The sequence below is a fragment of the Podarcis erhardii genome (assembly GCF_964252035.2).
Source record: "Podarcis erhardii genome assembly, chromosome: 9".
Lineage (NCBI taxonomy): Eukaryota > Metazoa > Chordata > Lepidosauria > Squamata > Lacertidae > Podarcis > Podarcis erhardii.
In genome coordinates this window covers 69,605,062-69,632,634 of record NC_138512.1, presented here as the reverse complement: position 1 = coordinate 69,632,634, position 27,573 = coordinate 69,605,062, and the positions used below count along the sequence as shown (strand labels likewise).

Genomic DNA, 27,573 nt, shown 5'->3' with positions numbered 1-27,573 from the left:
TTTATTGAGCTGGAGAGCTGGCATAGTGAAATAGTGGCATATTGAGCTGGAGGGCTGGCATCACCCCTGTGATGAGTCAGCCCTTCTCAAGTCAAGGTTGAGGTTAGGAAAATATTTTGTTCTCTTAGGAACTGCAGAGATGCCCATTAGGCTCTCTTCAGTCTTATTAGAAAGGGGGTTTTTCACACCGCTGCGCAAACACATCAGGCCCAAGTAGACCTGGGAAATGGAGTTTTCCCAAGAGATATTGGATGTTAAGGACTGGCTGGGCAGATGGGAGAGAGTGGGAAGTGCGGTTCTTCTCTGTGTGAGATTAAAATCTGAGCTGGAGAAGAACTCATGGAACGTACTATTCCCCTTGTAGCTGAGTTACAATTACAAGCTCCTGATATCGAACTGATATTGGTGACGTCTGTATTCATCACTAGAGGTGGCAATGTACAGACCAGAGAGTTCCTGGTTCAAGTCTCATACAAACTGACAATTAATTGGGTGGTCGTTGGATGAAATACAGGAAAGACATCAGCACTGTATCTGGTAACAAGATATGTTTGTAGAAACGTAACATATGCTGTGTGTTGAAAACGAAACTCTCCCTCTCTCTGCAGGCATTGTGGAGCACAGGGATAAGCCACTGTCCCCGGTAAAGTACTTTACACAGGCTGACATTAACCATGGCAAAATCGTGTACCGCCCACCTACTGCAGCCCCTCATATCAGAGAGCTGATGGAATTCTCCTTTGCCGGTAAGAGGTTACCGTATTTTTCCCTCTATAACACACAGATTTTTTTCTCCTAAAAAGTAAGGGGAAATGTCTGTGCGTGTTATTGAGCGAATGTGTGGTCCCTGGAGCTGACTGTCTCAAGTACAGGGCAAAAATCAGGCAAAAATCATATCGCGCCCTCACGGAGGAGAGGAGGCTGCTGCTTTCCTGCATTCTGCCTCAGGGTCTTACTGCCCACCCTCTTCTGTTTCGTTACTGTGTTTGCTCAAACGGAACAAAGAGCAGGCAAATCCCCTCCCCTCCAGGCAAGCGGAGGGGAAAGCAGAGCGTCCTTCCCTCTAATTCCTCTCCGTGCTCCGGTGCTGCTGCTGCTGCGTCTAGGGACTCGCAGGCAGCGGAAAACATGCAGGGGAGAGAGAGAGAGAGAGAGAGAGAGAGAGAGAGAGAGAGAGGGCTAGCTGGGGGGGACTTTTGCCTTCCTCCCCCCCCTTTAAACCCCTCTCCTGCATTCTTAGCCAGCTGCTTCTCCGCACACCCCTCTCGTGCTCCTTGTCCCTTCTATGTTTTTCCTTCCCTCCCCACTTAAAACGTGGTTACAAAGCATGGATCCATATGGATCCTCAGGATCTTTGCATTGGGTCACCCCAGATTCACCATCAGATCACATAGCATGTCCATGGCTACAGCCTGCACCAAAAAAAAAATCACGCACCCACTGTTGCCTGGGGCTGCAATGGTGCAAAAACGTGGTTACAAAGCACAGATCGACATGGATTCTCAGGATTTTTGCATTGGGCTACCCCAAACTCACCGTCAAATCACATGTCTGTGGCCACAGCATGAAGCACAAAAATGATACATCCACTGTTTCATTCAGATTTTTTTTTCTTGTTTTCCTCCTCTAAAAACTATGTGCGTGTTATGGTCAGGTGCGTGTTATCGAGCAAAAAAATACGGTAGTTGAATTGGGTAGCACGGGCAGGCAGATATCTTCTTGGGGGATCTCCACATTGCACATTCCTGTAGTCATCATTCAGTGCCATAGCTTGCAGTATAGACCAGGGCTTCAATAGATGCCCCTTCAATAGATGCTAAGGTGAGAAATCCTTGTTTTTCTGGCATCCTAGCTTTCCATATGACAGCACTGCAGCGCATTTAACCATGTAGTCCACACTTTAACAGCCTAAAGTGGTATAGTCCTCCCTGTACAGCTGATACATGTCGAAGCCCAGGCTGCATTTAAAAAAGTGAGGTTGATTGATGTGAGATTGCAAATTGGAGCAGAGAAGCTGGCCTCTCCCTACCTGTTACCTCTCCAAAATCACTCTTTCCATGAGTTTCAATGGACTGTTTACCTTTGCAGATACGTTTGACACCCTATGGATTGGGTGGAAGCAGCTTTGGGATGAGTGATTTGGAGCAGGAAAAGGTACAGACTGTGACTGGCCCCTTCCAAACCGTACTCTCCTGAAACAGCTTTTATTGGGATTACAGTAATTCCATTTTTTCCCATGTAACATTTGGTTAGGCCCCAGGGCAGTCATTTCTAAACTGGTGCCTTTAAGATCGTTTGGACTACAACTCCCATCACTGGCCATGCTGTCTGGGGCTGATGGGAATTGTAATCCAAAGTATCCCGGAGGCATCAGATTTGGGATGGCTTCCCTAAGAGAACCAGAATATGGGTTGAATATGGGGTTTATGCAGGCTCAAAGACCTGCTCAGCATCAAAGTCTCTTACACAAAATCTTGCACAAATCTCTCTTTCCATAGCTGCTCCTTTCACAGAATTCTGATAAGGAAAAATACGTAGATACATGTTGTGAATTTTCCTTTGTGAGAGAGATTGGAAGTCCACACTGGGTGGAGGAGCTTGTTCTGATGTTCTCTGCATGAGAAATTCCATTTTCAAAGGGAATTATATTAACCATGGGCACCTCTTGTCCCGAACGTTCCTTCCATTTTGTTAGAACAGCATCCTTCCCATCCACAATGCGATCAGCTCGTTATAATGCCTTTCCAAATGATATGTGGCAGTTCTGATGATATATACAGTCTCTCATTTGTTGGACTGCGTGTTCCAAGGCAATGAAATCTAAAAGCAATTATATTACTAAATCATTGGATTTTACCAGGACATAAAATTATCAGTTCATGAAACTCCCTGGCACACTGTCAAATAATTTGTAGCGCAGGACATCGAGACATAGATCTCGGGGGTATATTACAATGCAAACAGCTGCCATTTTTGAAAGTACAAAGCAAACAAACAACCCAATTCTCCCAATGGGCCTGAAATGAGAAAATGCCTGTTTACGGATAAGAAAAAAATGAGGCTTGGTGTGGTCAAAAGAGAAAGCACGGATCTGCATAAAATTTGCATATACATGCAAATTTAGAAGTAACCACTATATTTCAGATGGGAATACAATACATCTCACCATAGTGGGGAAGGCTGTGATCAGATGACTGGTCAATCGGTAGAGCATGAGGCTTGTAGTCTCAGCGCCGTGGGTTCAAGCCCCACATTGGGCAAAAAGAATCCTTCATTGAGAGCCAGTGTGGTGTAGTGGTTAAGAGCGGTAGACTCGTAATCTGGGGGACTGGGTTTGCGTCTCCGCTCCTGCCACATGCAGCTGCTGGGTGACCTTGGGCCAGTCACACTTCTTTGAAGTCTTTCAGCCCCACTCACCTCACAGAGTATTTGTTGTGGGGGAGGAAGGGAAAGGAGAATGTTAGCTGCTTTGAGACTCCTGAAGAGGAGTGAAAGGCGGGATATCAAATCCAAACTCTTCTTCTTCTGCATTGCAGAGGGTTGGACTAGATGACCTTGGGGGTCCATTCCAACTCTACAATTCTGTGATTCTATGATTCTAGGTGGGGTACGGCGCTGTGGGTTAAACCACAGAACCTAGGACTTGCCGATCGGAAGGTCAGCTGTTCGAATCCCCGCAACGGGGTGAGCTCCCGTTGCTCTGTCCCTGCTCCTGCCCACCTAGCAGTTCAAAAGCATGTCAAAGTGCAAGTAGATAAATAGGTACCACTCCAGTGGGAAGGTAAACGGTGTTTCCATGCGTTGCTGTGGTTCGCCAGAAGCGGCTTAGTCATGCTGGCCACATGACCTGGAAGCTGTATGCCGGCTCCCTCGGCCATGAGCGCCGCAACCCCAGAGTTGGTCATGACTGGACCTAATGGTCAGGGGTCCCTTTACCTTTGCCTTTACCATTCACTAGCAAGTTCTTCTGCTCAAGCCCCAGTGACAACGAATTGAAGCTGTTCAACAGCACACGTCTAGAATTGAAACCGTACAATAGCACACATCTGAGCATTTTTTTCAGCTTTTTTTAACTTTGGGATTTGGTTCCCATACTTAAGCTGGCCATGAGTGGATTTATTATGTTGTTACCGTTTTTTAAATATCTCTTTTCTTTAAAATGTGCTTTTAAATTGTTCTTACTGGTCCCAAGGAAGAGGCAAATGACAAGTCTAAATGAATGTTCATTTAGAAGGCCTATTCCAATCCCAGAATGGTTTCGGAGCTTTGCAGTCCATGGCCAAAAATGTTTCAGTTTCAAAGAGGTCCCTCGTGGGAACCCTGATAGTACATACAGCGAGAGAAAGAGAGATTTTTGCCTTGTAAATCTGCAGCAATGCCTTTTAGGGCTAACCAAAATGTTACAAAATCACAAGCAGAGCTTTCAGTCTGCAAGAACTGGTAGGAAGAGGAGAAAAAAATGCCTTGGAGTTATATCCATAACATCTATATCTAGACTTGTTTTCAATATAGGGATTGCAGCCTTGATTGAATTGTCCTAATTGTGTCTACTCCTGTTGAACTAAATGGGGCTTAGGTAAAGGTAAAGGGACCCCTGACAGTTAATTCCAGTCGTGAACGACTCTGGAATTATGGCGCACATCTCGCTTTACTGGCCGAGGGAGCTGGCGTTTGTCCGCAGACAGCTTCTGGGTCACGTGGCCAGCTTGACTAAACTGCTTCTGGCGAAATCAGAGCAGCACATGGAAACGCCGTTTACCTTCCCGCCGGAGCGGTACCTATTTATCTACTTGCACTTTGACGTGCTTTCAAACTGCTAGGTTGGCAGGAGCAGGGACCAAGCAACGGGAGCTCACCCCGTCGCGGGGACTCGAACCACCGACCTTCTGACCAGCAAGCCCTAGGCTCTGTGGTTTAGACCACAGCGTAAATTTGAGTAGGTAGAATTGAAGCCTTAGGGTGCTTCTGGACTATTGCTATTTACGCATGAGAGTCGGGTGGGATACTGGCACAGTCAGTTGCTCTTGTGCAACAGTCCCGTCTCACCATCGCAATCAGACTTTTTGCAATAAAGAAAGTGAAGGGAAAATTCACGATTAAGTATGGGATTACACTCACTGCAACATCCCCTAAGCTTCATGTAGCAAATCGGAGGAAATGCTCAATAAACAGGTTATCTGGAAGCAACCTTAGTCTCTGTTAGTGCTGCATGTCTTAGGTTGCACTCTACAAAATTGTAGAGTTGGAAGGGACCCTGAGGACCAATCCCCTAGTCCACCCCCCTGCAAAGCAGGAATATACATCTCTCCCATGCGGGGATCGAATCTGCAACCTTGGCGTTCATCACCAAGCTCAAACCAACTGAACTTTCTGGAAGAAAGCAGCAATATTTGGATCCCATTTTTAGAAACATGTTATCAACAGGCATATAAATCGTCTAGTGCAGCGGGTTGCGGGTGGCGCTGTGGTCTAAACCACTGAGCCTCTTGGACTTGCTGATCGGAAGGTCAGTGGTTCGAATCCCCGCGACGGGGTGAGCTCCCATTGCTCTGTCCCAGCTCCTGCCAACCTAGCAGTTCAAAAGCATACTAGTGCAAGTAGATAAATAGATACCACTGCAGCGGAAAGGTAAACGGCATTTCTGTGCGCTCTGACACTCGTCACGGTCCTCCGTGCGCCAGTAGCGGTTTAGTCCTGCTGGCCCCATGACCCGGAAAGCTGTCTGTGGACAAACGCCTGTTCCCTTGGCCTGAAAGCGAGATGAGCGCCGCAACCCCATAGTCACCTTTGACTGACCTTAACTGACTTTACCTTTTACTTTTACCTAGTGCAGCACCATAAACAGGTATAGAAGCCATTTCTTTTGTCCAGCTGTTGCTTCTCTGTCTGCAAATGCCTGAGATTGAAGCTACAGGGGCTATACTGCCATGTGGCAGTTTAAGAGACCCAAACCGCTTGACTGTTTCTAGCTGTAGGACCTTGAATAGGTCACCCACGCTAAATACACTCTTAACGAAAGCACTCTTGGGTTTGCCTTCAGATGAAATGCTTCAAAATATTTCCGCTGCATCAATGTTCTTCGACCTGAGAGGGTCCCGGGTGTTGTTAAGCTACAGCTCCCAACCTCACCAGCCAGCTTAAACTTCAACCTAAGGTTGAAGGGCACAGAGCAAGCTCAAGAGTTGCTAGCCTGTGGGCCTTCAGATATTGGACTCCAACTCCCATCAGACCCACCCCTTGTGGCTGATAGTCAGGGCTGATGAGAGTTGTAATCCAGCAACAAATGGAGGGCCACAGGTCAGCTATCCTTCAGCTAGATCTAAGAGAGGCGTACACACCATGCATTTTAAGCACATTTTCTCTTCAAAGAATTCTGGGCACAGTTGTTTGCTAAGAATGCTTGGAAATGTACTTTGTGAGGGCTAAACTACAGTTCTTTGAGAAGTGCATGTGTGCTTTACAGGCATATTTAAGGCTTAGGCTCGAAAGCTGCGGGTAGTAAGAGTTCCCACAATTTTTTCTGGAGCTTTAGCGCCTACTGTAGGACTGATGAGCCTTCTCCCACTGACCTCACATGTTCAGTGCTTCTGGAAGGAGGCAGAGTGACTTGGAATGAGCTGTTTATTTACAAGATGAGCTGAAATCCAAGGGGCTATTGGCTCAAATTCTTAATATGCTCATTATTTCAAAATGGAGGGAGTTTGTTTCTGGACCTCGCCCCACCAAATCTCAACGGCCTCACTAGCTGAAGTGGTTTTGTAGGTCAGGTAAGGTGACACTGTATTTTGCCACACGCTGAAAACAATTACGTTCTCTTTTTGTGTTTTATTTCCTATAGGCCTTCCAGAATCCGTCAGCTTTCGTTTTACAGGTACACATCGCCCTGCAGTTCATTTTCTAACGCGCTGCGAGCTTGTTTAGTATGTTGTTAATACCTGCTAGTTTAAAAATAACAGTGATTAAATCCTAGCTTGCGATGAAGGTGAAACAGCATGATTAGCAATCTTAGCAAGAAAAAAAAAAGATCAAGGGATGTGAAAGGAAATTAGCAGGGAGAAGTGATCGTGTGAGGGGGTGCTTAACCCTTCCTCCTCCTGTTGTTTCCCCCCAGCTGCTTTTCTCCACACACCTCCAACTAGGGAGAGGAAGATGCAGGGACATGCAGTAGGCAGGAGGAAGCTCTTAAGCACACCCTTCTCAGATACCTTTCTGCTGTCAATTGTCCTCATTCTATCACAGTGCTTTGCAGCTGTTTAGTGGGCCTCAGGATTCTAGAGCCGGGTTCTGCCAGGAAATAATAGATTTCCAGAATAAGAAAGTAAAGAATACGTATAGGCAACTTTCCTGCAGATAATGGAAGACAGTTATTTTCAGGGGGCGGAACAGTTACTGAAGCTATTATAGTTGTTGTTATGTGGTTTTTTTTAAGAGGATTGCATTTTCTATAAAAGTGTGAATTAGTTCATTTCCTGCAGATGATGAAGACAGTTTTGGGTATTTTGGGGGGTGGGGGCAAAACCTAGGTAGGGGGGCAAGGATAATTTTTACTGAAGTTATTATAACCCTTTACTTACTGAAGTTATTATAACCCTTTACATAAAAGTAAATTAGTTATCACAGACTAGCAAAATGCTTATTATGAAGGACAAAGGGGGAGAGGGTAGATTTTTAGAGACACACATCCTAGATGATGATGATGATGATTTTAACAATATCCTACCTTAACGTTAGGTTAATGTCTAAGGCGGTTTACTTAGCAATATTGAAAGGGGGGTGGGAAACAAAGTAAAAAACAACAATCACATATCAACAAATATGCAACACCAAAAGGAGCAGTACACCATATCCAGCCAAACCCAACGGCAATTAAAACCCACCAGAGGGGTTTGGTGAATGAAACTACAGTCGTACCTCGGAAGTCGAACGGAATCTGTTCCGGAAGTCCGTTCAACTTACAAAACATTTGGAAACCAATGCACGGCTTCTGATTGGCTGCAGGAAGCTCCTGCAGCCAATCAGAACCCGTGGAACCCACGTCAGACATTCGGGTTCCAAAGAATGGTCACAAACCGGAACACTCACTTCCAGGTTTGCGGCGTTCGGGAGCCAAAACGTCCAGGTTCTGGAGCATTCGGGATCCAAGGTACGACTGTATTGTGAACGTGGTGTTTAAAGGACAGTGAAGCAGCAAATATGTTTAGAGAGAATGTTCCACAGCAAGGGCACCACTACAGAAAAGACCATTCTTAGTAGCGACCCACCTGATCTTTGAGGGTGCATATAGGTACGTAGATTCATATAAGATGCCATATTTCAAATACCCCAGTCCTAGGCCATTTGTAACACTATAGGTCAAAACTGGCACTTTGAATTGCAGCGAGTCATTTACTTCACTTGCAAGTAGGCAGGGGAGAATTGGGGGGGGCGGTTAGGGCTGGTTCTTATATATAAGGCAAATCCATTTAAATGGTTTTCCCTTCAGTCTCAGATGGAGAACATACAAGCCCCGAGATGACATTTACTATCCACTTGCTCTCCACTGATGATGGATCGCCGTTATTCCAGATCACTGCTCCAGTCCTTGAGGTCAGCCAAGGAGGCAGAGCCACTATCGGTAAGGAGAAGGAACAAGAAATCCAGCAGACTCTAGCTGCAGCCCACAACCCAGTTGCAATTCACACACATTGCAAGTCCTCTTAGGATCTTTCCATAAATTAGCTGGTCTATGGTTACCAGATTTTTTCAATGAATCTGGGGACACTTTTTATTTTTTTATTTTTTTGAAGCTGAGTAGCAACAGGGAGTCAGTAGTGGGGATGGTGAGGCAAAAGACCCTGGGTCCAAGCACACGTGCATACTGTATAAAGGTGCAAAGCCTTTCTCACCCTGTGAAACACAAATGCTGAACCAGAGCCAGGGCTTTTTCGGCTGTGGCCCCGATCTGGTGGAACGCTCTGTCACAAGAGACTAGGGCCCTGCGGGACTTGACATCTTTTTGCAGGGCCTGCAAGACAGAGTTGTTCTGACCCCCTCCTTTGGCAATCCTCTCATAACTCTAGCCCAATGGTTGCCATTAATCTGATTTGAATTAATTTTATAATGAAATGATTTTAGAATGTTGCATTATTTTACTGTTGTTAGCCACTCTGAGCCCGGCTTCGGCTGGGGAGGGCGGGATATAAATAAAATTTTATTTATTTATTTTTATTTTTATTATTATTATTATTATTATTATTATTATTATTATTATTATTATTATTATTCCCCATGTGTAGCCCTGTTTCCCTTCTGCTGCAGTTCCTCCAAAAGCAAAATCATTTATCTTGCTGTCCACTGTGGCGAACTTATCATGAAGTTATGTCGTTCTTAGGTTATTCCACCCCATTCATTTCAGTGCAATGGAAATAGGGGTGGGGGGTGGGGCTTAAGCAATTATATATCATTTGTGGTCTGGAAGCAACAACAAATACAGATAATACAGTTGTACCTTGGAAGTCGACCAGAATCTGTTCCGGAAGTCCATTCGACTTCCTAAATGTTCAAAAACTAAATCGCAGCTCCTGGTTGGCTGCAGGAAGTTCCTGCAGCCAATCAGAAGCCACGGAAGCCCCGTCAGATGTTTGGCTTCCAAAAATAGTTCACAAACCAGAACACTCACTTCTGGGTTTGCAGCGTTCAGGAGCCAAAATGTTCGGGAACTACTCTGTTCGAAAACCAAGGTACGACCGTATTTGCTGACTGACTTCTGTTCTGCACATGGGACGAGTAAGCTGATATTAGCATTTTTCACCTCTATGTCTGCCGAAATTTTTCAACATTCTTGATCATGAACGTAGTATTTCTTACACTGCCTGTTTCCTAAGCATGTTATATTCACCTATGTACATTCATTGGTCAATGTGGGAAATAGTGACATTTTCCAGTAACGCATGGAGACAGTGAACATCAACTGGGCAAGATGCAAAAATCACCTTTTGATAGCGTTCATTTGCACACATTCTCTGTTGTTTTGACAACTTTCAGAATCTAGTCAAATTATCTAGGAACTGTAAGTGCTTTGGTTTCTGTGCTTTTAGCATTGGTCGAGGATGTGCCTGTTTATAGTGTGGTTTTTGTGTCATATGCTTCACTCTTCTCCCTTTGTAAGCTGCTCATACTAAAATACTCCAGCTTTTCTGAGAGGATAAAAACCCAAATAAATGCATTTTGCTTCCCCTACTTGGATCCCTCAGGGATACAGCTGACAGTGAGCGATGTGGACACAACTCCTGAAGACCTTTTCTTTGAGGTGGTGGATCCTCCTCGTCATGGAGATCTCTTCAAGCACAGCTCCACATTCCCAAGCCGCCTGAGTGCAGGTAGGCATGTGTGATTTATTTTATTTTTTATTTTTTTGTAGACTAAGACACATCTCTCTGTAAGTAAAAATGTGTGGCCTGTGCGGCAAACTGTGTGTGCTTATTTTTCTTGGAATGTAGACATCCCCTGTGTGTCACAGTGGCCTGGCTTGTGTATTTTTAAAACAAATTTTATTGCTTTTTAAATAAAACAAATACAAGAACCATTCAGCTTATCTGGCAGTACATCTAATGGTGTTTGTTCTATCCAATGAATAGTCAATATTCCAACCTATTATAGTTGTACCTTGGTTGACGAACGCCTTGCGACTCGAACGCTTTGGCTCCCGGACGCCACAAACCCAGAAGTGAGTGTTCTGGTTTCTGAACGTTCTTTGGAACCTGAATGTCCGACGGGGCTTCCGCGGCTTCCAATTGGCTGCGGGAGCTTCCTGCAGCCAATCGGAAGCCGGGTCTTGTTTCTGAACGTTTTGGAAGTCGAACGAACTTCCAGAACAGATTCCATTCGACTTCTGAGGTACGACTGCACTTAACGTAACTCCTCCACTGAGAAGATTGAGCGGTTGGCATAACAAGGTCTTGATTTGGGTCATGAACATCGTTAAAGAAAGGGGTTCGCGTTTCTTGGGAGGTATCTCTTTTCGGTGCCTGTGTATTTGTGACAAAACAAACCCTTGCGCCACAGTTCTCACCATGTGTGGGTTTTTTATTATTTAATTTATTTATTGGGCAACCCCCTCCCAACTTCCTTCCTTCCTTCTTTATTTTTAATGTATTTTTATTAAAGATTTTCTTGATTTACAAAGGTATGTGCAATGTCTCTCTCTTGTATTTTTTTCCACATAACACATTATTTTTTTTTACAAATTGGTTTCATTTGTTGAGACATTAGGAAGGAAAGGGGGAAAGAGATGGGGGGAGATGGGGGGTGGGGTCGGGTGGCGATGTCCCCGTGTCAGTTTCAGTTTATTGGTTAAGTTTTCTAGTAAGGCTGTTTCCCAAGTTCTCACCATGTTGTCCACGGAAAACTCCTGATTTCAACCTTTCTTTCTGAGAAGGAGATACCTTCACGTATGAGGAGGTCACCAGGAATGCTCTACAGTATATCCATGATGGTTCGTCCTCAGCGGAAGACACTATGGAGATTTCAGTGACTGATGGCACCACCACAGCGACAGCCGTACTGAAAGTCGAAGTAGCCCTGATCAACAGTGAAGGCCCCAGGCTGGATCCCGGCTGCTCACTCGCCATCACGGTGGCTGCTAAAAGCTCTGTGATCATCACCCGATCCCACTTTGCCTATATTGTAAGTGCACCATTTGTTTCCAGCATCTTAGCCTCAATAATGTACCAGCCTGTCAGCCTGTCGGGGTGTTAGGGGAGGGGTAGTACCTCTGGTGGGGGGACACATTTGGGGTAGTTTGTCCTCAACATGTCCACATTTGACAGCATCCACAACCTAGGAACAGCTTTGATTGGCCAGGTAAACCAGGTGAGGGTAGCTGATGGGTCTCAAACTCTCGGTGAGTTAGGGACAGGCTCTGCTGGATTGCGTGGATGAGGAGGGAAAAAATCGAGAAAATTTAGATAACAAAAGTTAAGATACTAAAAAGGATTAAAATTGTCTCAATGTCCAAAGCATCTGCGTAGCCTTGTCTAAGCAGCAACGTTTTTAGCAGGTGCCAAAAGGAGTACAGTGATACCTTGGGTTACAGACACTTCAGGTTACAGACACTTCAGGTTACAGACACTTCAGGTTACAAACTCTGCTAACCCAGAAATAGTACCTCGGGTTAAGAACTTTGCTTCAGGATGAGAACAGAAATTGTGCCCTGGCGGTGTGGCGGCAGCAGGAGGCCCCATTAGCTAAAGTGGTGCTTCAGGTTAAGAACAGTTTCAGGTTAAGAACTGACCTCCAGAACGAATTAAGTTCTTAACCTGAGGTACCACTGTACAGTGAAGGAGCCTGTATGATATTGATAGGCAGGGAGTTCCAAAGTTCTTACATTTGTGGAGTACTTATAGATGGTTTTAGATGGTTTCTGTCCATTTCCCTATGTTTGTTTTGAAAACGTTATAAGGAGGAGAATGTCCATTGGTGCCCAGTTGTAATACGTGGAATGACTTTCTCAAGATTCTAAGGACTGTTCACTTTTTGTTTCTTTTATCTTTACATCGACTTTGTGAGGCAGATAAGGCCCAGAAAGTCAGGGTGGTTTAGTGGTTAGAGTGTTGGACTAGGGCCTGGGAGTTCAGGGATCGGGTCCAATCATAACTGTCAACTTTTCCCTTTTCTTGCGAGGAATCCTATTTGGAATAAGGGAATTTCCCTTTAAAAAAGGGAATGGGTCCAATCTTCCCCATGAAGCTCACTGAGTGACCTTGGGCCAGTCAGAAACCCTCAGCCTAACCTACCTCACAGGGTTGTTGTGAAGAAAAATTGGGGAGAGGGCATGAAGAACTACACACACCACCTTGGACCTCCTTGGAGGAAAGGTGGAATATCACAGCACAGTCCCATGCATCACAGAATTGTAGAGCTGGGTTGCAATAAATAAAGGAGAGTGAAAGGCCCAGATCACTCTAGTGAGTTTCATGACTGAGCAGTGATTTGAACTACGACCTCCTCAGACCTTGTTGAACACTTGCTGCTGGGGAACCAAAGAAACAGCAGCAGCAGACCCTCCAATTGTCCCAATTTTCCAGTGACAGTCCCAGCTTTACAGAAGCCATCCTGGTTTGTGATTTGATCTCGGAATGTCCCTCTTTTCTATTTTCAGTCGAGAAATGTGGGCGGGTATGGAGTTATCCAACTCCCAAGCCATGTGAAGTCAATCCTATATAGGGAAGGTTTTTTTTTTAATGTTTAATGTTTTATTATGTTTTTAATACATGTTGGAAGCTGCTCAGAGTGGCGGGGGCAACCCAGTCAGATGGGTGGGCCATAAATAGTGAAATAATAATAATAATAATGGTAAAGGTAAAGGGACCCCTGACCATTAGGTCCAGTCGTGACCGACTCTGGGGTTGCGGCGCTCATCTCGCCACCCGTGTCCCAATAATAATAATAGGATATCCCTATTTTCACTGGCGCTGTGGGTTAAACCTCAAAGCCTAGGACTTGCCGATCAGAAGGTCAACGGTTCGAATCCCCTCAATGGGGGGAGCTCCCATTGCTCGGTCCCTGCTCCTGCCAACCTAGCAGTTCAAAAGCACATCAAAGTGCAAGTAGATAAATAGGTACCGCTCCGACGGGAAGGTAAACAGTGATTCTGTGCGCTGCTCTGGTTCCCCAGAAGCGGCTTAGTCATGCTGGCCACATGACTCGGAAGCTGTCTGCGGACAAATGCCGGTTCCTCGGCCAGTAAAGCGAGATGAACACCGCAACCCCAGAGTCAGTCACGACTGGACCTAATGGTCAGGGGTCCCTTTACCTTTTTATTTTCACTGGAGAAATGTTGGAAGGTATGTGGCAAACTTGAATGCCTTAAAGAACCAAGCTTGACCCAGAAGTTATTGTGCAGGGCAGGATTTGCCATATGACTGGTTTGTCTTCTGCACATTTGGCTAATTCTTCTTGCAGTTCCCTTCCTTTAGCAACGCCTCAGTGAAGATGCCCAGGCTCCTTGATGTCTTCCCAGGCTCGGGGCCTGCCATTAGCTTGAGCCTCCTTGACACTCCCTGGGCCCGTGTACTTGCAGAGGAAACACTTCCTACGATTGTGTTAAAGTGAGAAGGGCGGTTTCTTGAGAAATGTGACTCTTGGCCCGCTCTCCCCGGCGTTTCAAGGAGCTTCTAGCGCAGCCCTGGCACGTAGCCTGGCCTCTCTTCACGTTTTATTATTTGGAGACAAAAGCTGACCCGGAGCCAGCGGCTGCATTCCAAAGCCGTAAAAGTGTGAGGGAGACCGCTGTAACATAAACCGCCGACATCCCTCTCAATGTTCTCTCTTGGCAGAAGTTTCAACCTTTTCTGCCGTGTCCTGCTTGCAGCTGCCAAAAAAGCATACGAGTTGGGGGAAGAATGAGTTCTTTATTTCTAAGCAGGTGTTTTGGACCATGCCTGTTACAGGAAGGTAGAGGTGGAGTGCAAAGGTAAAACGAAAATTAAGCTAATCCGAGAGTCAGGTGCTATTAAGCCTCTTTCATTTGAGGACCCACCATGGAGGCGGTAGAAAGCATGCCTAGCCTAGTGTGGAGCAGTTTGCTCTTGGTAGTAGACCTAAACAGACACAGATTTAACTCTGGTTCCCTTTCAGATCCCATCGGCCCCAACTAATTCCCAGAGTGGTTTAATAATCAACCCCCCCTTTCACGCAGCGCCGGTTTACCAAATAGGCAGAGGAGACAACAGATCAAAATAATATTGATTTGATCTTGGAGCAAAATTACAATCAAGCTTTCTTAGTTCAATGATATCCCACCAAATCATGCGCATGAGGGCCTCCCCCCCCCATTTTTCCCCCCAACTGCCATGGGGTCTCCACAGGGTTTTATCTGGCACAGCTTTCACAGGAACTCTGGGAATTGTAGTTCTGTGAGGGGGAATAGGGTCTCTCCTAACAACCCTCACCATCCTTAACAAGTTGCTCTTGGGGGAAAGCCATAACTACTTAAAGTGGCACGATTCGGCTTTAAATGTATAGTGCAGATGGGACCTAAGCCAAAGTAGCATTTTTTCCTGTGTATAAGACAATGGTTTTTTAATTATAAAAAATGTTTAAATTTGGGGTTGTCTTATACAAGGATAGTGCAGAGGGGGGATGTGCGATTGGTAGCAACCGCGAGCAGGAGATTGTCATTGGTGAATCGGTGGGTGATTGATGGCTGCGGCAAGGCCTGCTGTTGATTGGCTGCTGCTGCAGCAATTGGGCAGGCGATTGGCAGCGATGGCCAGGCAGGTGAATGATTGTTGGCAACTCTGAGCAAATTCCCCCCCCCCCCAAAAGCTTAACAAATGTGGGCAATCTCCCCCCATTTCCTTAATTAATTTGGAGTCTCAGAAAATAGGGGTTGTCTTATACACAGGTGGCGTGTTATACACGGAAAAATACAGTATGTGTCGATGAAAAAAAAATCACCTATTCTGTTCACACCTCCCGTTTCCCCAGTTCTCCTGTGTAAGAGCTCCTTGGGGTAGGGACCTGACGTACCTGTTCTTTCAAAAGCACCTTGGAACTGCCACTTCACCAGGGTTCCTCTTATGCTGAAGTGTGGAGCAAAAGGTAGGCTCACCTGGGAAGGAAAACAGAAGCTCACAGGAAGCTTCCTGACATCGGGTCTGATCATTTGTCCATCTCTCATAGTATTGTATGCTGCGTCTGGCAGTTTTTTCTCCGGGGACTCAGGTGGAGAAAGGTCTTCCATCTTGTCACCTGTAACTTGACGGTTTCGACTGGAGATGCCAAGGGTTGCATCCTGCATCTCCGTGAGCTTCTGAGTGCGGCGCATGAGCTCTACTGCCGAGCTCTCGCCACCCCTACATCCAAGGCTGAATCAGGATGGTTTAGCATCCTCCTCCAAATCATAGAATTGTAGGGTTGGAAGGGATCTTGGGCGGTCATCTTGTCCAACCCCCTGCAAGGAAGGAATCTTTTTGCTCAAGGTGGGACTCAAACCCACAACCCTGAGGTTATGACAGTGGCGTAGCATGGAGGGCACAGGGGTGTTTGCCCTGTGTGCAAAATGGTTAGGGGGCACAGAATTTCAACAGCTGGAGGTGCCTCAATACAACTGTGCCCATCCGTCACTGGGCTCATTGAAAACGCCTTCTCCTTGTGAACCAGGAAGTGACCTCTCTAGACAACAGAACAACTCTTCTTTTCTTATCTCTGTGTTTCCAATCTCCTGGGTGATGTGGGGTGCCATAAGGGAGTTGAAATCACATGTGTACTCCATCCATTTCCCTCCCTCCCACCGAGCCACCCCCTCCATGCGGCCCTGGGCACTGGCAACCCACGCTACACCACTGGGTTAAGAGTCTCTGCCAAATTTTCCCATTTCTCCATTACCAAAATCTGGGGTGGGGGTGGGGAATGGCAACTGTCCCACTCCTCTTTCAGAAGGTGAGGTCTTTGTATACATACTGTGAGTTGTATGTGTGTGTGTGTGTCTGGATTTCGTGGATTTAGCCCATGAAGGTCTAAAGAGAAAAGCTTACAATAATAAATAATGTTATTATTTATACCCAACCACTCTGGGCGGCTTACAGCATACAGTATATGAGACTTGAGTTTCCAGTTCCTCCACTTTATGCTCATCCCATGTGACGCTCCAACTTGGAAGACTCTGTTGGCATTTTGAGTATTCAGGACTGTTGCTTAACACAATGTTTAAATATATATGTATATGTATAACGGTCAGAATGCAGGACATACTATTCATGCTGCTGGTCCTATTTTAATACTGTTTCCACCTAAAATATCTCCTCATCCTGTTCTTTAAGGATTTAGATGACAAACTAAACTGGGCCTGCAGCTGACGCGTTGAGGTTACTGGCAAAATCCTTAATAAAAATAACTTTGATTTGGAAAAAACCACAAAACCAAAAAGGAGGGTGGCAGGTGTGTTAAGGAATTCTGAGCTGCAAAGGTGTTAGGCTGGGTATGCAGCTTGTTGATTCAATGCGTGAGTTTTAATCATTAATTGACTAATTGACTAATCTGCATAACTTTGCTTGTGAATAGAACATTAGTTCTGAAGAGGAAAGCATTCATTCATTCATTTTGGAACAGGGGTTGGGGGCCCCACCCCATAAGTGCCGCTATTGGAATTGTCGGTACTTGCAATAAAAAATATTAGCTTTTTTTCACCTTCAAAAGTCTGCTTCCTGATCAAGGGCATTCCCCCGCCCCCCAGTGATCAACCTAATTTGAATCAATTTATAGAATCATTGAATTGTACACTTGGGAGGGGATCCTGAGGGTCATCTAGACCAACCCCCGCAAAGCATCCATGAGAGATGGCCATCCAACCTCTGCTTAAAAACCCTCAAGGAAGGAGAGTCCACAACCTCTAGCAGATTTATTAACTAAGCATCAAAGACCTAGAATCCAATGAATTTTAGGGCTGCTCAGGCATCGCATTTTGGCGGCGCTGTGGTCTAAACCACTGAGCCTAGGGCTTGCCGATCAGAAGGTCGGCGGTTCGAATCCCCGCGACGGGGTGAGCTCCCGTTGCTCGGTCCCAGCTCCTGCCAACCTAGCAGTTCGAAAGCACATCAAAGTGCAAGTAGATAAATAGGTACCACTCCAGCGGGAAGGTAAACGGCGTTTCCATGCACTGCTCTGGTTCTCCAGAAGCGGCTTAGTCATGCTGGCCACATGACCCGGAAGCTGTACACCGGCTCCCTCGGCCAATAAAGCGAGATGAGTGCCGCAACCCCAGAGTCGGCCACGACTGGACCTAATGGTCAGGGGTCCCTTTAGCTTTACCTAACTTGGGAGATGTACTATCAGTTACAGGCAGGAATGTTTTTACACTGTGCTAGACTGTTTCATGCCCAGGCAGCCCAATCCTTGAATAAGTTAACTTTTGCATGAAATTATTCAAATCAGAGGGGGACATTGCACAACGTCTCTGGTTTTGCCTAATTGAAGCCGTAACATTTAATATTTGCACTGTTTCTTCTGCTTCTGCTAGTTCTGGCTTCTGGTGCAAAGCACCAAAAGCAAAGTTTCAAAATGAGCACAGTGAAACGTCACTAGTGGTTGAAGCCAGTGTGGTGTAGTGGTTAGAGTGTTGGACTAAGACCTGGGAGACCAGGGTTCGAATCCCCACTCAGCTGTGAAGCTCACTGGGTGACCTTGAACCCAATCACTGTCTCTCAGCCTAACCTACCTCACAGGGTTGTTTAAATGAGGAGGGAGAGAAATCATGTATACTCTAAATGACAAGAGTTCTGCTCTCCACCTGGTCTTGTTCCCCTCATTTTAGCCCGATTTAACCCCTGCTCTTTTTCGTCTCACTTCTCTCCTTAGGATAATAACTCTCCTGATTCCAAGATAAGGATTCAGTTAATTTCCCTTCCCATGTATGGAACTCTGGTGCGGATAATACCTGGACAACATTCTCAGGAGTTTTCTGAAGTCTATAATTTCACAATGGAAGACATCAACAATAAAAGAATCAGGTAATCCTGGGGAGATTTACGAAATTCTTCCGAGCACCCTAAACCCTCCCTGCTCATTCAGAAATCCACAGTGCCACCTACAGGGAAGACAGGCACTGAACATCAACAATACTTTTATAGCCTGTCTCGCAGAACGTCTAATGATTGAGTGCCGATCTTTTCATGTTTTGTGGACTGAATTACTACTGCAAATAAGCGCTTCACAAACAAAGCTTATAAAAATTATTCTCCCAGCACAAATGTGAAGGATAGAGCAGGAAGAGAAAATGGAGAAGGTTTCTGTTTAAAGAAAGTGTTAAGCTGTTGGGTGCTTTTGGATTTGGAAAAAAAGATAACTGAGGGGAATATGGCTAGTGAAATTATTTGCTAAAGTGCCCGTCTCCTAAGGCAGACGGTGTTTTGGGACTCCAAATCCTTCTTCTCAACGCTACCTCTAACATTGTATGATGTACGGTATAATTTAGCACTGAAGAAAAGCAATATTTTTTTCCAGAGAGTTGAAGACAGGGGCCTCTATAGGCATAATGGGAAATCATAAATGAGCTTTGGGCTCATGTATCCCCCCCAACAAGCCATGAGAATGAAATTGGAATGTTCACTGCCACTTTGAAACAAACCATCATTCTCCATTGCATCTGGGCTCTGAAAACTGTGGTTTGTTTAAACTATGGTTTCAGAATGCACTGGGCTCAGAATACAGTTTGATCCTGTACTGTTCTAACAAGCCACAGTTTATGGAACTCAGATGTAATGGGAAACTGTGGCTTCTTAAAAAAGCTGAAGTGAAAGCTTCCAATTCCCCTTCTGGCCACTGACTATGCTGATGTGAGTTAGAGTCTAATATCATTTTATATTTGCCCTCCACAGGTTCCCCAGAGCTGCTATATAAAACTTAATCTAGCTATGGGGAACCTGTGGCTCTTCAAACCTCCACCAGCCTCAGTCAGCATGGACAGTGGTGAGGGATGATGGGAATTGTAGTTCATCTGGAAAACAACATGTCTCCTGCCTCTGATCCAGTTCTTTGTTGTTTCTGCCTCTTCTTCTGGAGTTGTTAGACCACAGCTTTCCCAGTTGGTTTGTCTCACCCAGTAACAAGGAAGTGCGAGTCCTTTTCTCCTTCCCTCCAAGCAGATAAGACAGTGGCGAAGATTAAATTGTTGCAGAAAGGTTCTTAATCACACAATGTAAAAGCCTTTCATCTGGCTGTCACTGTGTCTCAACTCCTCTCGCCTTTCCTATGCAGATACCTCACAGAGTTTGAGGCCTTCAGTCAGCCAGTCACCGACATTTTCCACTTTGCTGTTTTTGACGAGGACGGCAACCGGCTTGACAGCCAGATGTTCACCATCACTATCACTGCTGGCCAGAGCAAGCCTCCAGTCATTACTTTTGCTGACCAGATTGTGGTGCGTAAACAGCTGGGACTTGGGGGTGCAGGTTCAAAGATGTAAGAGGAGCATTGCTTGTCACAGGCTGGACTGCAAACACCCTCCATTTTAAATTCTGAATGGGACTTAGAAGGAAGATGGTGACTATTCAGGGTCTCATGTGGCAATATATTTCCCATTGACCACTGCCTGGTCTTGTTTCAGTCCTCTAGGAAGGTGCTGATGGCGAAGAGGGGAGATTTTCCTCTTTCCAGCCCTTTCCCCCATGTTATTAAAATTTGCACATTTTAGGCCAGGAGTGGAACGGCAGTACGTCAGCTAGAGCAAACTTCAGGTGCAAACCTCAGTTTTGCTTTTGTGTTTTCAGGTGGATGAAGGAGGGAGGGTACCACTTAGAGCTCACCACTCCCTAACCATTGACTCCGATCTTGCCCAGGAAGGCTTAGTGGTGACAATCGCATCTTTCCCAAGATATGGGTACATTGAAAACACCAAAACCGGTAAGTTTGGAACCCTCAAAAACGGAAAGGTGGCTCCTTTGAATCTTAAAATAAACACTGGCAGATGAGGCTCCCCAGGGCATCCCACTTAATCTTTGAAAAACAGCAGCGACAAAAAAAAACCATTTGTCTTCTCTTTCTGCCTGAAAGCATGGTACCATTTTAAAATGAAAAAAAGTATTATTTCATATTGGCATTGCTGTGTTTGCAGGTAGGCGACTTGGTGCTGGACACACTGCAAGCTCAGACCTCTCGTTCTCAATTCAAGATGTGGTAGAGAGCCATATCTATTACTTTCAAAGTGTCCATGAAAGTATTGAGCCATCCACGGACACCTTTAGCTTTTATGTCAGCGATGGCTTCAGCCAGTCGGAAACCAGCAGCGTCAACATCACCATCAAGGTGAGCTCACTTGTTGGGTTTGATTCATAAAACCTCCTGCGTTTAGAGAGGATGCATGCATTATCCACTACAAAACTGAAACCTCTCTTGTGATTGGTTTGAATATATGAAACCCCACAAATATTAATATGGGATATTAATTCAGATTGCTGGTATGTTTTGTGCTGTTTGTGATACCTTAATGTTCTAGAAACTTGGAATTAAGTTGCCATTCTGATTTACCCAAAAAACCTGGACACACAGAGTTCCAGATTCAGCCGAAGCTGTTCGCATGTGTTTACATTTGCAAAACTGATTTTGAATCAGATGCTGCAGCTTCTACTTGCATTTCTTATCCCCCACCCACTTATCTTTGTGGCATGGATGTCTTTGTGTTATTGTAGCGTCTAAATGATGAGCCCCCGGAAATGGAGGTGGAGCCTGTCAAAGTGCAGGAGAGCGAAGGGGTGGTGATCACAAATTCATCCTTGATCATGAAAGACTTGGACACTCCGGACAACCAACTGGTCTTTGTAGTGACCAAGAAACCCACTTATGGTAAGATGCAAGTTTCTGATATTGCTGAGCAAATGATCTTCAAATTATTTTTTTAGGCTTTTATTACCTTACACGACCATCACATATGATAAAAGGTATGTTCACCTTATTCTCAGGTTATCTCCGCAAGAGACAGTCTCATCTGGATCCCTTGGATAATGGTCAAACCCTGTCCGAGGGCTCCACCTTTACCTACCAAGATGTCCTGGATGAACTAATCATTTACACACCGGGCAGTTTCAGTGTCCAGTCTGATGAGTTCAGATTTTCACTCTCCGACGGCCTCTACACGCAGACTGGGAAGGTGGAGTTTGCCATTGAGTTGTCCAAGTCGGAGCCACCCAGATTAGTTGTGAACAGGGGCTTGCAACTTTCTGCCGGTAAGAGATGGGCATCAGCCACACTTTTTGTGGCAGTGGTAGTGATACTGACAGCCAACTGAACAATCAGAACTTAACTCTCTGTATAAAAACTTCTTTAAAAATGCAATACATTCTGTGTGTGAAGAAAGATCCAGTTTCTAAATTCACTGTAACTCACTACATGTGTATTATGGTTTTATATCCTTTTAACAGCAAAAGCTTCTTCAAAGAGTCAAATAGGAACTGTAGTCTGGTTGAGAGATTCTTTGAGTTCCTTCTTAGCTCATTGTCCGAGAGCTACAATTCTCAGGGTCCCCTTAGGAAGTGGGAATAATTATTCAATTAGTTTTAAGCTCACTGGAAGGACAGATCCTGAAGCTGAGGCTCCAATACTTTGGCCACCTCATGAGAAGAGAAGACTCCCTGGAAAAGACCCTGATGTTGGTGGGAAAGATGGACGGCACAAGGAGAAGGGGATGACAGAGGACGAGGTGGTTGGACAGTGTTCTCGAAGCTATGAACACGAGTTTGACCAAACTGCGGGAGGCAGTGGAAGACAGGAGTGCCTGGCGTGCTCTGGTCCATGGGGTCACAAAGAGTCGGACATGACTAAATGACTAAACAACAACAACTTCTTGCACAATTGACCATTTCCTGCCTTCAAAATGCTCCCATGACTTATGCCCTGTGCAAGATCTTCTCTGAAGTTTAACTATACCTCTGGTAACACCTTGCCTCTCCCATATTTTGTTCTTCGGCATCATTTGGCCTCTCCTTCTGATCTGATTTGCCCATAGCTTAAACTGCAAATTTAACATGATTTTGTTTACAGCTGAACACCTATTACTATCATTTCAATGCATGTGACCCTATATAAGCAAGTAAACTACCCTAAGCTTATTGCAGTGTTCAGATGCAGCCAATGTAAATTTAAGCGGAGGAAGTAGAGGCAAGAAAGAGGCAGGGGCAATAGCAAATAAGAATTAGCACATACAATTCACATCGAATACCCTGTAGATTTGTAAACTTTTACAAATATTAGTTCTCCCTTCCCATTTGTGACCCTTCATTCAAGTCAGCCTTCCACCTCATCTAAAACAACAATTCTGTTTATCTGAACTTCTGAATTATCTGAATGTTTTTGGGATGTTATCCCTGTTTACCTAGGATGAATGTGGTTATACCACAGAGATGTTCATTATATTCTGGCTTGCACTCTTTATAAAGACTTGAGGAATGAGATTATCACCCCTCTTTTATTGTCCATTCCGGGTTGCCCAACCACTGCCACAGTGTCCTTTCTCTTGGCAGATCAAGATGAGCAGGTGGCAGCAAAGGTTGCAAGGTTTATAGCTGGGGCAGTCAGAATAAGATCCACTATTTGACTATTGATTCAAAACCCTAAAATGTATTTTATATAATTGACTTTTTATTTCTATTCTTTGTATAACACATATTGTTGTTTTATTGCTATGGCCGATGGCTGATGCAAATAAAGATTCATTCATTATATTCAGAATGATTCTGCAAGGAGGAATAGCAGGTATTTGACTTTATTTTGCTATTTAGGCTCTGTGGCAGTCCTTACAGACCAGCACTTGAAGGCCACAGACTCAGATTCGGATGACCTGGCTATCAGATACATCATGAAGAAAGACCCTGTGCTTGGAGTTCTGCGTATCCGTAAAAGAGATTCCCTTGATCAGATCTCTGCCAAAGGACCAATGAGAAGCTTCACACAGGCGGATATAAATAAGGGTGAGCACTCCCAGTCCCTGTTCCACAGCAGAGTTCCATAGTGTATGTGTGTTCAGTTGAGTCTCACATTCCCGGATTGATGCTTTAGCACAAAACTGGATTTCTAAAAAGGTTTGTTTTCTCTCTGCCAGGCTAGTGCTGGCTCAGTGGGTAGTTGGCTTGCTCCTCAGTGGAGTTTGGAATAGGGATCGTTTACACCAGCATAATGTACCCTGCCCAAAATTACTTTGACTTCTTGTCGTTTGGGTGTCTCTGCTAGTCACAGACACCAAGAAGACAGTGACACATGTTAGGAGTCAATATTATTAGAAATATGAATTTGGAGAACTGTCATACAGGTGATAGAATGAAATTCTGTTAGAGGGGATGCAAGGAAGTCAGTTATTAATGTTATGAGAATTAGATATCTGAAGAAATAATTCTTTTTCTGTGTTTAGCTTACTGTATTGTAAAGTGTTTTTCTTTGTTGTGTGTTTTGTAATGACTTTTTTGTTATAAATGTGGAAAACCAATAAAAAAAATTGGGGGAAAAAAGAAGAAAACAGTAACACAAGCTCATTCTCATTCTATCTCCCCACAGGACAGGTGGAGTACAGCCACGAGAAAGGACATCCTGGTGGGACATTTGCTTTCGTTTTCGATGTGGCTGATGCGGAAGGAAACAAGATGGCGGACCAGGCGTTTACGCTTCGGGTAATGGGTAAGGCCAAGGGATTCTGCTGCAAACCCTCGTTTTCTCTTTGGCAAAGAAGGCAACTTGGCTGTTGTTAGCTGGAAACAGGGAAATTAAGGAGGGAACATGGTTTCGGCAGAGGGGGAAGCGGGGCCAGATTTAGGTTTGATGAGGCCCTAAGCTCATCAAGGTAATGGGGCCCTTTATATGTCCAGCTGTCCTTTGTCCACAACAAATTGTCGCTGTTTTTTGTGTTGAATATATGCTATATGGTAATTTATGGACCTAATAGGTATCTAAAGCCATTTGCACATGTTGCCATTCAACACATCCATGCAGAATGTAGGCACCCTATATATAGAAATGAGCAAACCAGTGATATTTTAGGGAGCAGGCTAGCAGGCTAGCGTCCATTACTTACATCATAGGAGCCTTCACAACACAAAACACTGTTCCTATTTGTAGGTTTTATTTTATTTGTTTTTATCTTATATTTTGGAAATGTACATCCCGGGGGTTTTTTCCTTTAATTTTTTTGGGGGCCCCCCAAGAGAGTGGGGCCCTAAGCTATAGCTTGTTTAGCTTATACGTAAATCCAGCACTGGGGGGAAGGATTCTGAGCCATTACGAGACTAAGGCAGGGGATATAATTCTGTAACATCATAGCCTCAACATCTCGTTTAATAGTATTGATGTTCTTATTTTCCCTAATAGTAAGTAATATACATGTTACCATGATATTAGTCAGGAGGGTTTCACAGGTAATTGTGTTTTATCCCCTGATATTTTAGGTAGGGGTAGACAAAGTGGAGATCTCAATATGATTTTGAGCTGAGACACCCATCCTTGCTGAGTCTCGCCAATGGCCACACTGGCTGGGGTTGATGGGAGTTGACGTCCAACAACATCTGGAGGGTATCACTGGGGGCACCCCTGCCTTCTTGTTCAAAATCATAGAATCATAGAAAAGTACAGGTGGAAGGGACTGCAAGGAATCTCAGCTAGATCATGCATGACAGATGGCCGCGCTTAAAAACAGGAAAGTCAGCCACCTCCTGGAATATAAGAAGCTGCATTACTCTGAGTTGAGAACTTGGTCCATTTAGCTCAGTATTATGTACTAGTAGCATTGCTCTAGGATTTCAGTCAATGGTCTCTCCCAGCCATACCTGGAGGTGCCAGGGAGTCAGTGGTTTGAATCCCTGCGACGGGGTGAGCTCCCGTTGTTCGGTCCCTGCTCCTGCCAACCTAGCAGTTCGAAAGCATATCAAAGTGCAGAAGCGGCTTAGTCATGCTGGCCACGTGACCCAGAAAAACTGTCTGCGGACAAACGTTGGCTCCCTCGGCCAGTAAAGCGAGATGAGCACCGTGACTGGACTTAACTGTCAGGAGTCCTTTGCCTTTACCTTTACCTTTACCTTTATGGCTCTTCTCCAGTCAAGTACCATTACAAGCTTCTTAATTATTCTGCAGTATTTTTTTATCCCACCTTCCAAGATGATGCCAGCTGCAGCATTTTTCCACATCACCTAAAAACAAATAAAGCTTTGGGTTTTTTTTTTTACTTCAGAACTATTGTTTTTAAGCACAACACGCAAATTGTTAAGGGGTTTTTTTTGCCCATAAAGGTTTTTACTGAATTTTAGACTTTATCACAAAAATATTTAAAAGAAAGGAAGCTAAAACAGAGAAACATGCAGAAGTATAGAAGAAAATACAAATTAGAGAGAAGACATGCCTGTAGAGTTTGTGATATCATAACAGACAAAGGATACAGATATCAGAGAAAATATCATTTACTTAGACCTATTACAATGAATGGGCCTAACCTAGCTATGGCCATTGATTTTAGTGAGCCTACTCTGAGTTAGTAATCAGACCCTCTGGCTTTCTATTTAAGAAATCCATGTTCGTTGCTCCATTTCCAAAGATAATTTTAAAGACTGCCTACTCTATAACAATACTTTAACAGAACTGTGAATATATGTTTTCGAGGTGGCTTGAAATACCGTATTTTTCGCTCTATAAGAAGACCAGACCACAAGACGCACCTAGTTTTTGGAGGAGGAAAACAAGAAAAAATATATTCTGAATCTCAGAAGCCAGAACAGCAAGAGGGATCGCTGCTCAGTGAAAGCAGCAATCCCTCTTGCTGTTCTGGCTTCTGGGATAGCTGCGCAGCCTGCATTCGCTCCATAAGACGCACACACATTTCCCCATACTTTTTAGGAGGGAGTCTTATAGAGCAAAAAAATAAGGTATATTTGAAATGCAATAAAATAGACAATAGTGCAGTAGTTAACTGGAGTGGGGCAAATTAGAATTAAAACATTTAATTGGTTAATTTGCTAAAAACTGTTTGCTAAACTATAAAAGGATGCTCTAATTTGTTCTTTGGGATATTTAATGCAAGTATATATAAAAAGTGGAGATGACAAAACCATCTTAGAAGACATAGTCCCCCCTTTCCTTTTCCTCAGGAGGAAACACCTGTTCTCAGATGATGCCAAATGTATGCAAATTTAACTGATTGATATGCTAAAACGCATATGGCCAATTGGCTAAGATTTCTTTAACTGGGTAGCAACCTAGTTTAGAATATTCATGAGAGGCAGGAAAACGGAAGCAAGGAAGCCGTTGGTCTTATCCTTTTGCCTCTGATTTTCCCAGAAGATCGGTTGCCACCATCCGTCATTGTCAACACAGGACTGGCCCTGGACGAGAACTCAGTGAAGAAGATCACCACTCTCGAGTTGTCCGCTGTGGATCAGGACAGCGAGCCAAGTGATCTCCTGTATAGGATTACTAAGCAGCCCCAGTTGGGGCACCTAGAGCACTCTGCATCACCAGGTTTGCAAATGTTCACTGTTTTTTGAGCAATATCAAGGCAAGTGCTTGACAAGACTTAACTGTGTGCTTTTAAGGCAGGGGTGGGCAATATTTCCCCCCCGATGAAGGAACATTAACCATTGGGGAAAGCCCATCTTGGATACTGAGGTTATTAATATTGTGTGTTTGGAAGCAGTTGAGTGAATTAAAACTAACTCTTTGAAATAAGAAATTCTCTAGTCTGGAAAATACAGTTCAAAAGCTTAACTCACAGAGGTTGACCCAAAACAAACATTTCTACCAGATGGATGGGGTATAAATTATTATTATTATTTTAAAGAATAAAATTACATTCAGATAGATGCATAATATCTTATACTGATCCCAGCATAGGTAAAATATATTAGATTATGAACATCTTCCACCCAGAGCTAAAAATCAAAGCTCTCTCTCTTCTTCATTCCAGCCTCCATTAGCCTGAGGCTGTTTTCCCAGAGAAGAGATTAGCACATCCATTCTCTCCAGTAGCTTGAGAACAAAGAGTCACTCCATCCAAGATGGAAGCCAACAGATTAGCATATGCATAAACTTGTAATACATCCTGATGCCTTGTGAATGAGGCACAAAGATACA

At 44.5% G+C, this 27,573-nt stretch overlaps 1 protein-coding gene across 2 annotated transcripts in view; it reads left to right on the top strand.

Moving 5' to 3' along the window:
* Positions 1-27,573, top strand: part of FRAS1 (Fraser extracellular matrix complex subunit 1) — a 384,087-nt gene that overhangs the window by 279,990 nt on the left and 76,524 nt on the right. Inside the window, exons 33-46 of one of the 2 annotated variants that reach the window (XM_081876572.1) lie at positions 609-746; positions 6,839-6,871; positions 8,483-8,614; positions 10,233-10,358; positions 11,417-11,664; positions 18,337-18,488; positions 19,735-19,897; positions 20,247-20,379; positions 20,591-20,781; positions 21,165-21,318; positions 21,435-21,698; positions 23,250-23,438; positions 24,019-24,138; positions 26,785-26,961. In XM_081876572.1, coding sequence (XP_081732698.1) covers positions 609-746; positions 6,839-6,871; positions 8,483-8,614; positions 10,233-10,358; positions 11,417-11,664; positions 18,337-18,488; positions 19,735-19,897; positions 20,247-20,379; positions 20,591-20,781; positions 21,165-21,318; positions 21,435-21,698; positions 23,250-23,438; positions 24,019-24,138; positions 26,785-26,961 — 2,220 coding nt within the window. Of the gene's footprint in view, positions 1-608; positions 747-6,838; positions 6,872-8,482; positions 8,615-10,232; positions 10,359-11,416; positions 11,665-18,336; positions 18,489-19,734; positions 19,898-20,246; positions 20,380-20,590; positions 20,782-21,164; positions 21,319-21,434; positions 21,699-23,249; positions 23,439-24,018; positions 24,139-26,781; positions 26,962-27,573 lie in introns of both variants that reach the window. The other variant, XM_081876571.1, reaches the window with a different exon arrangement.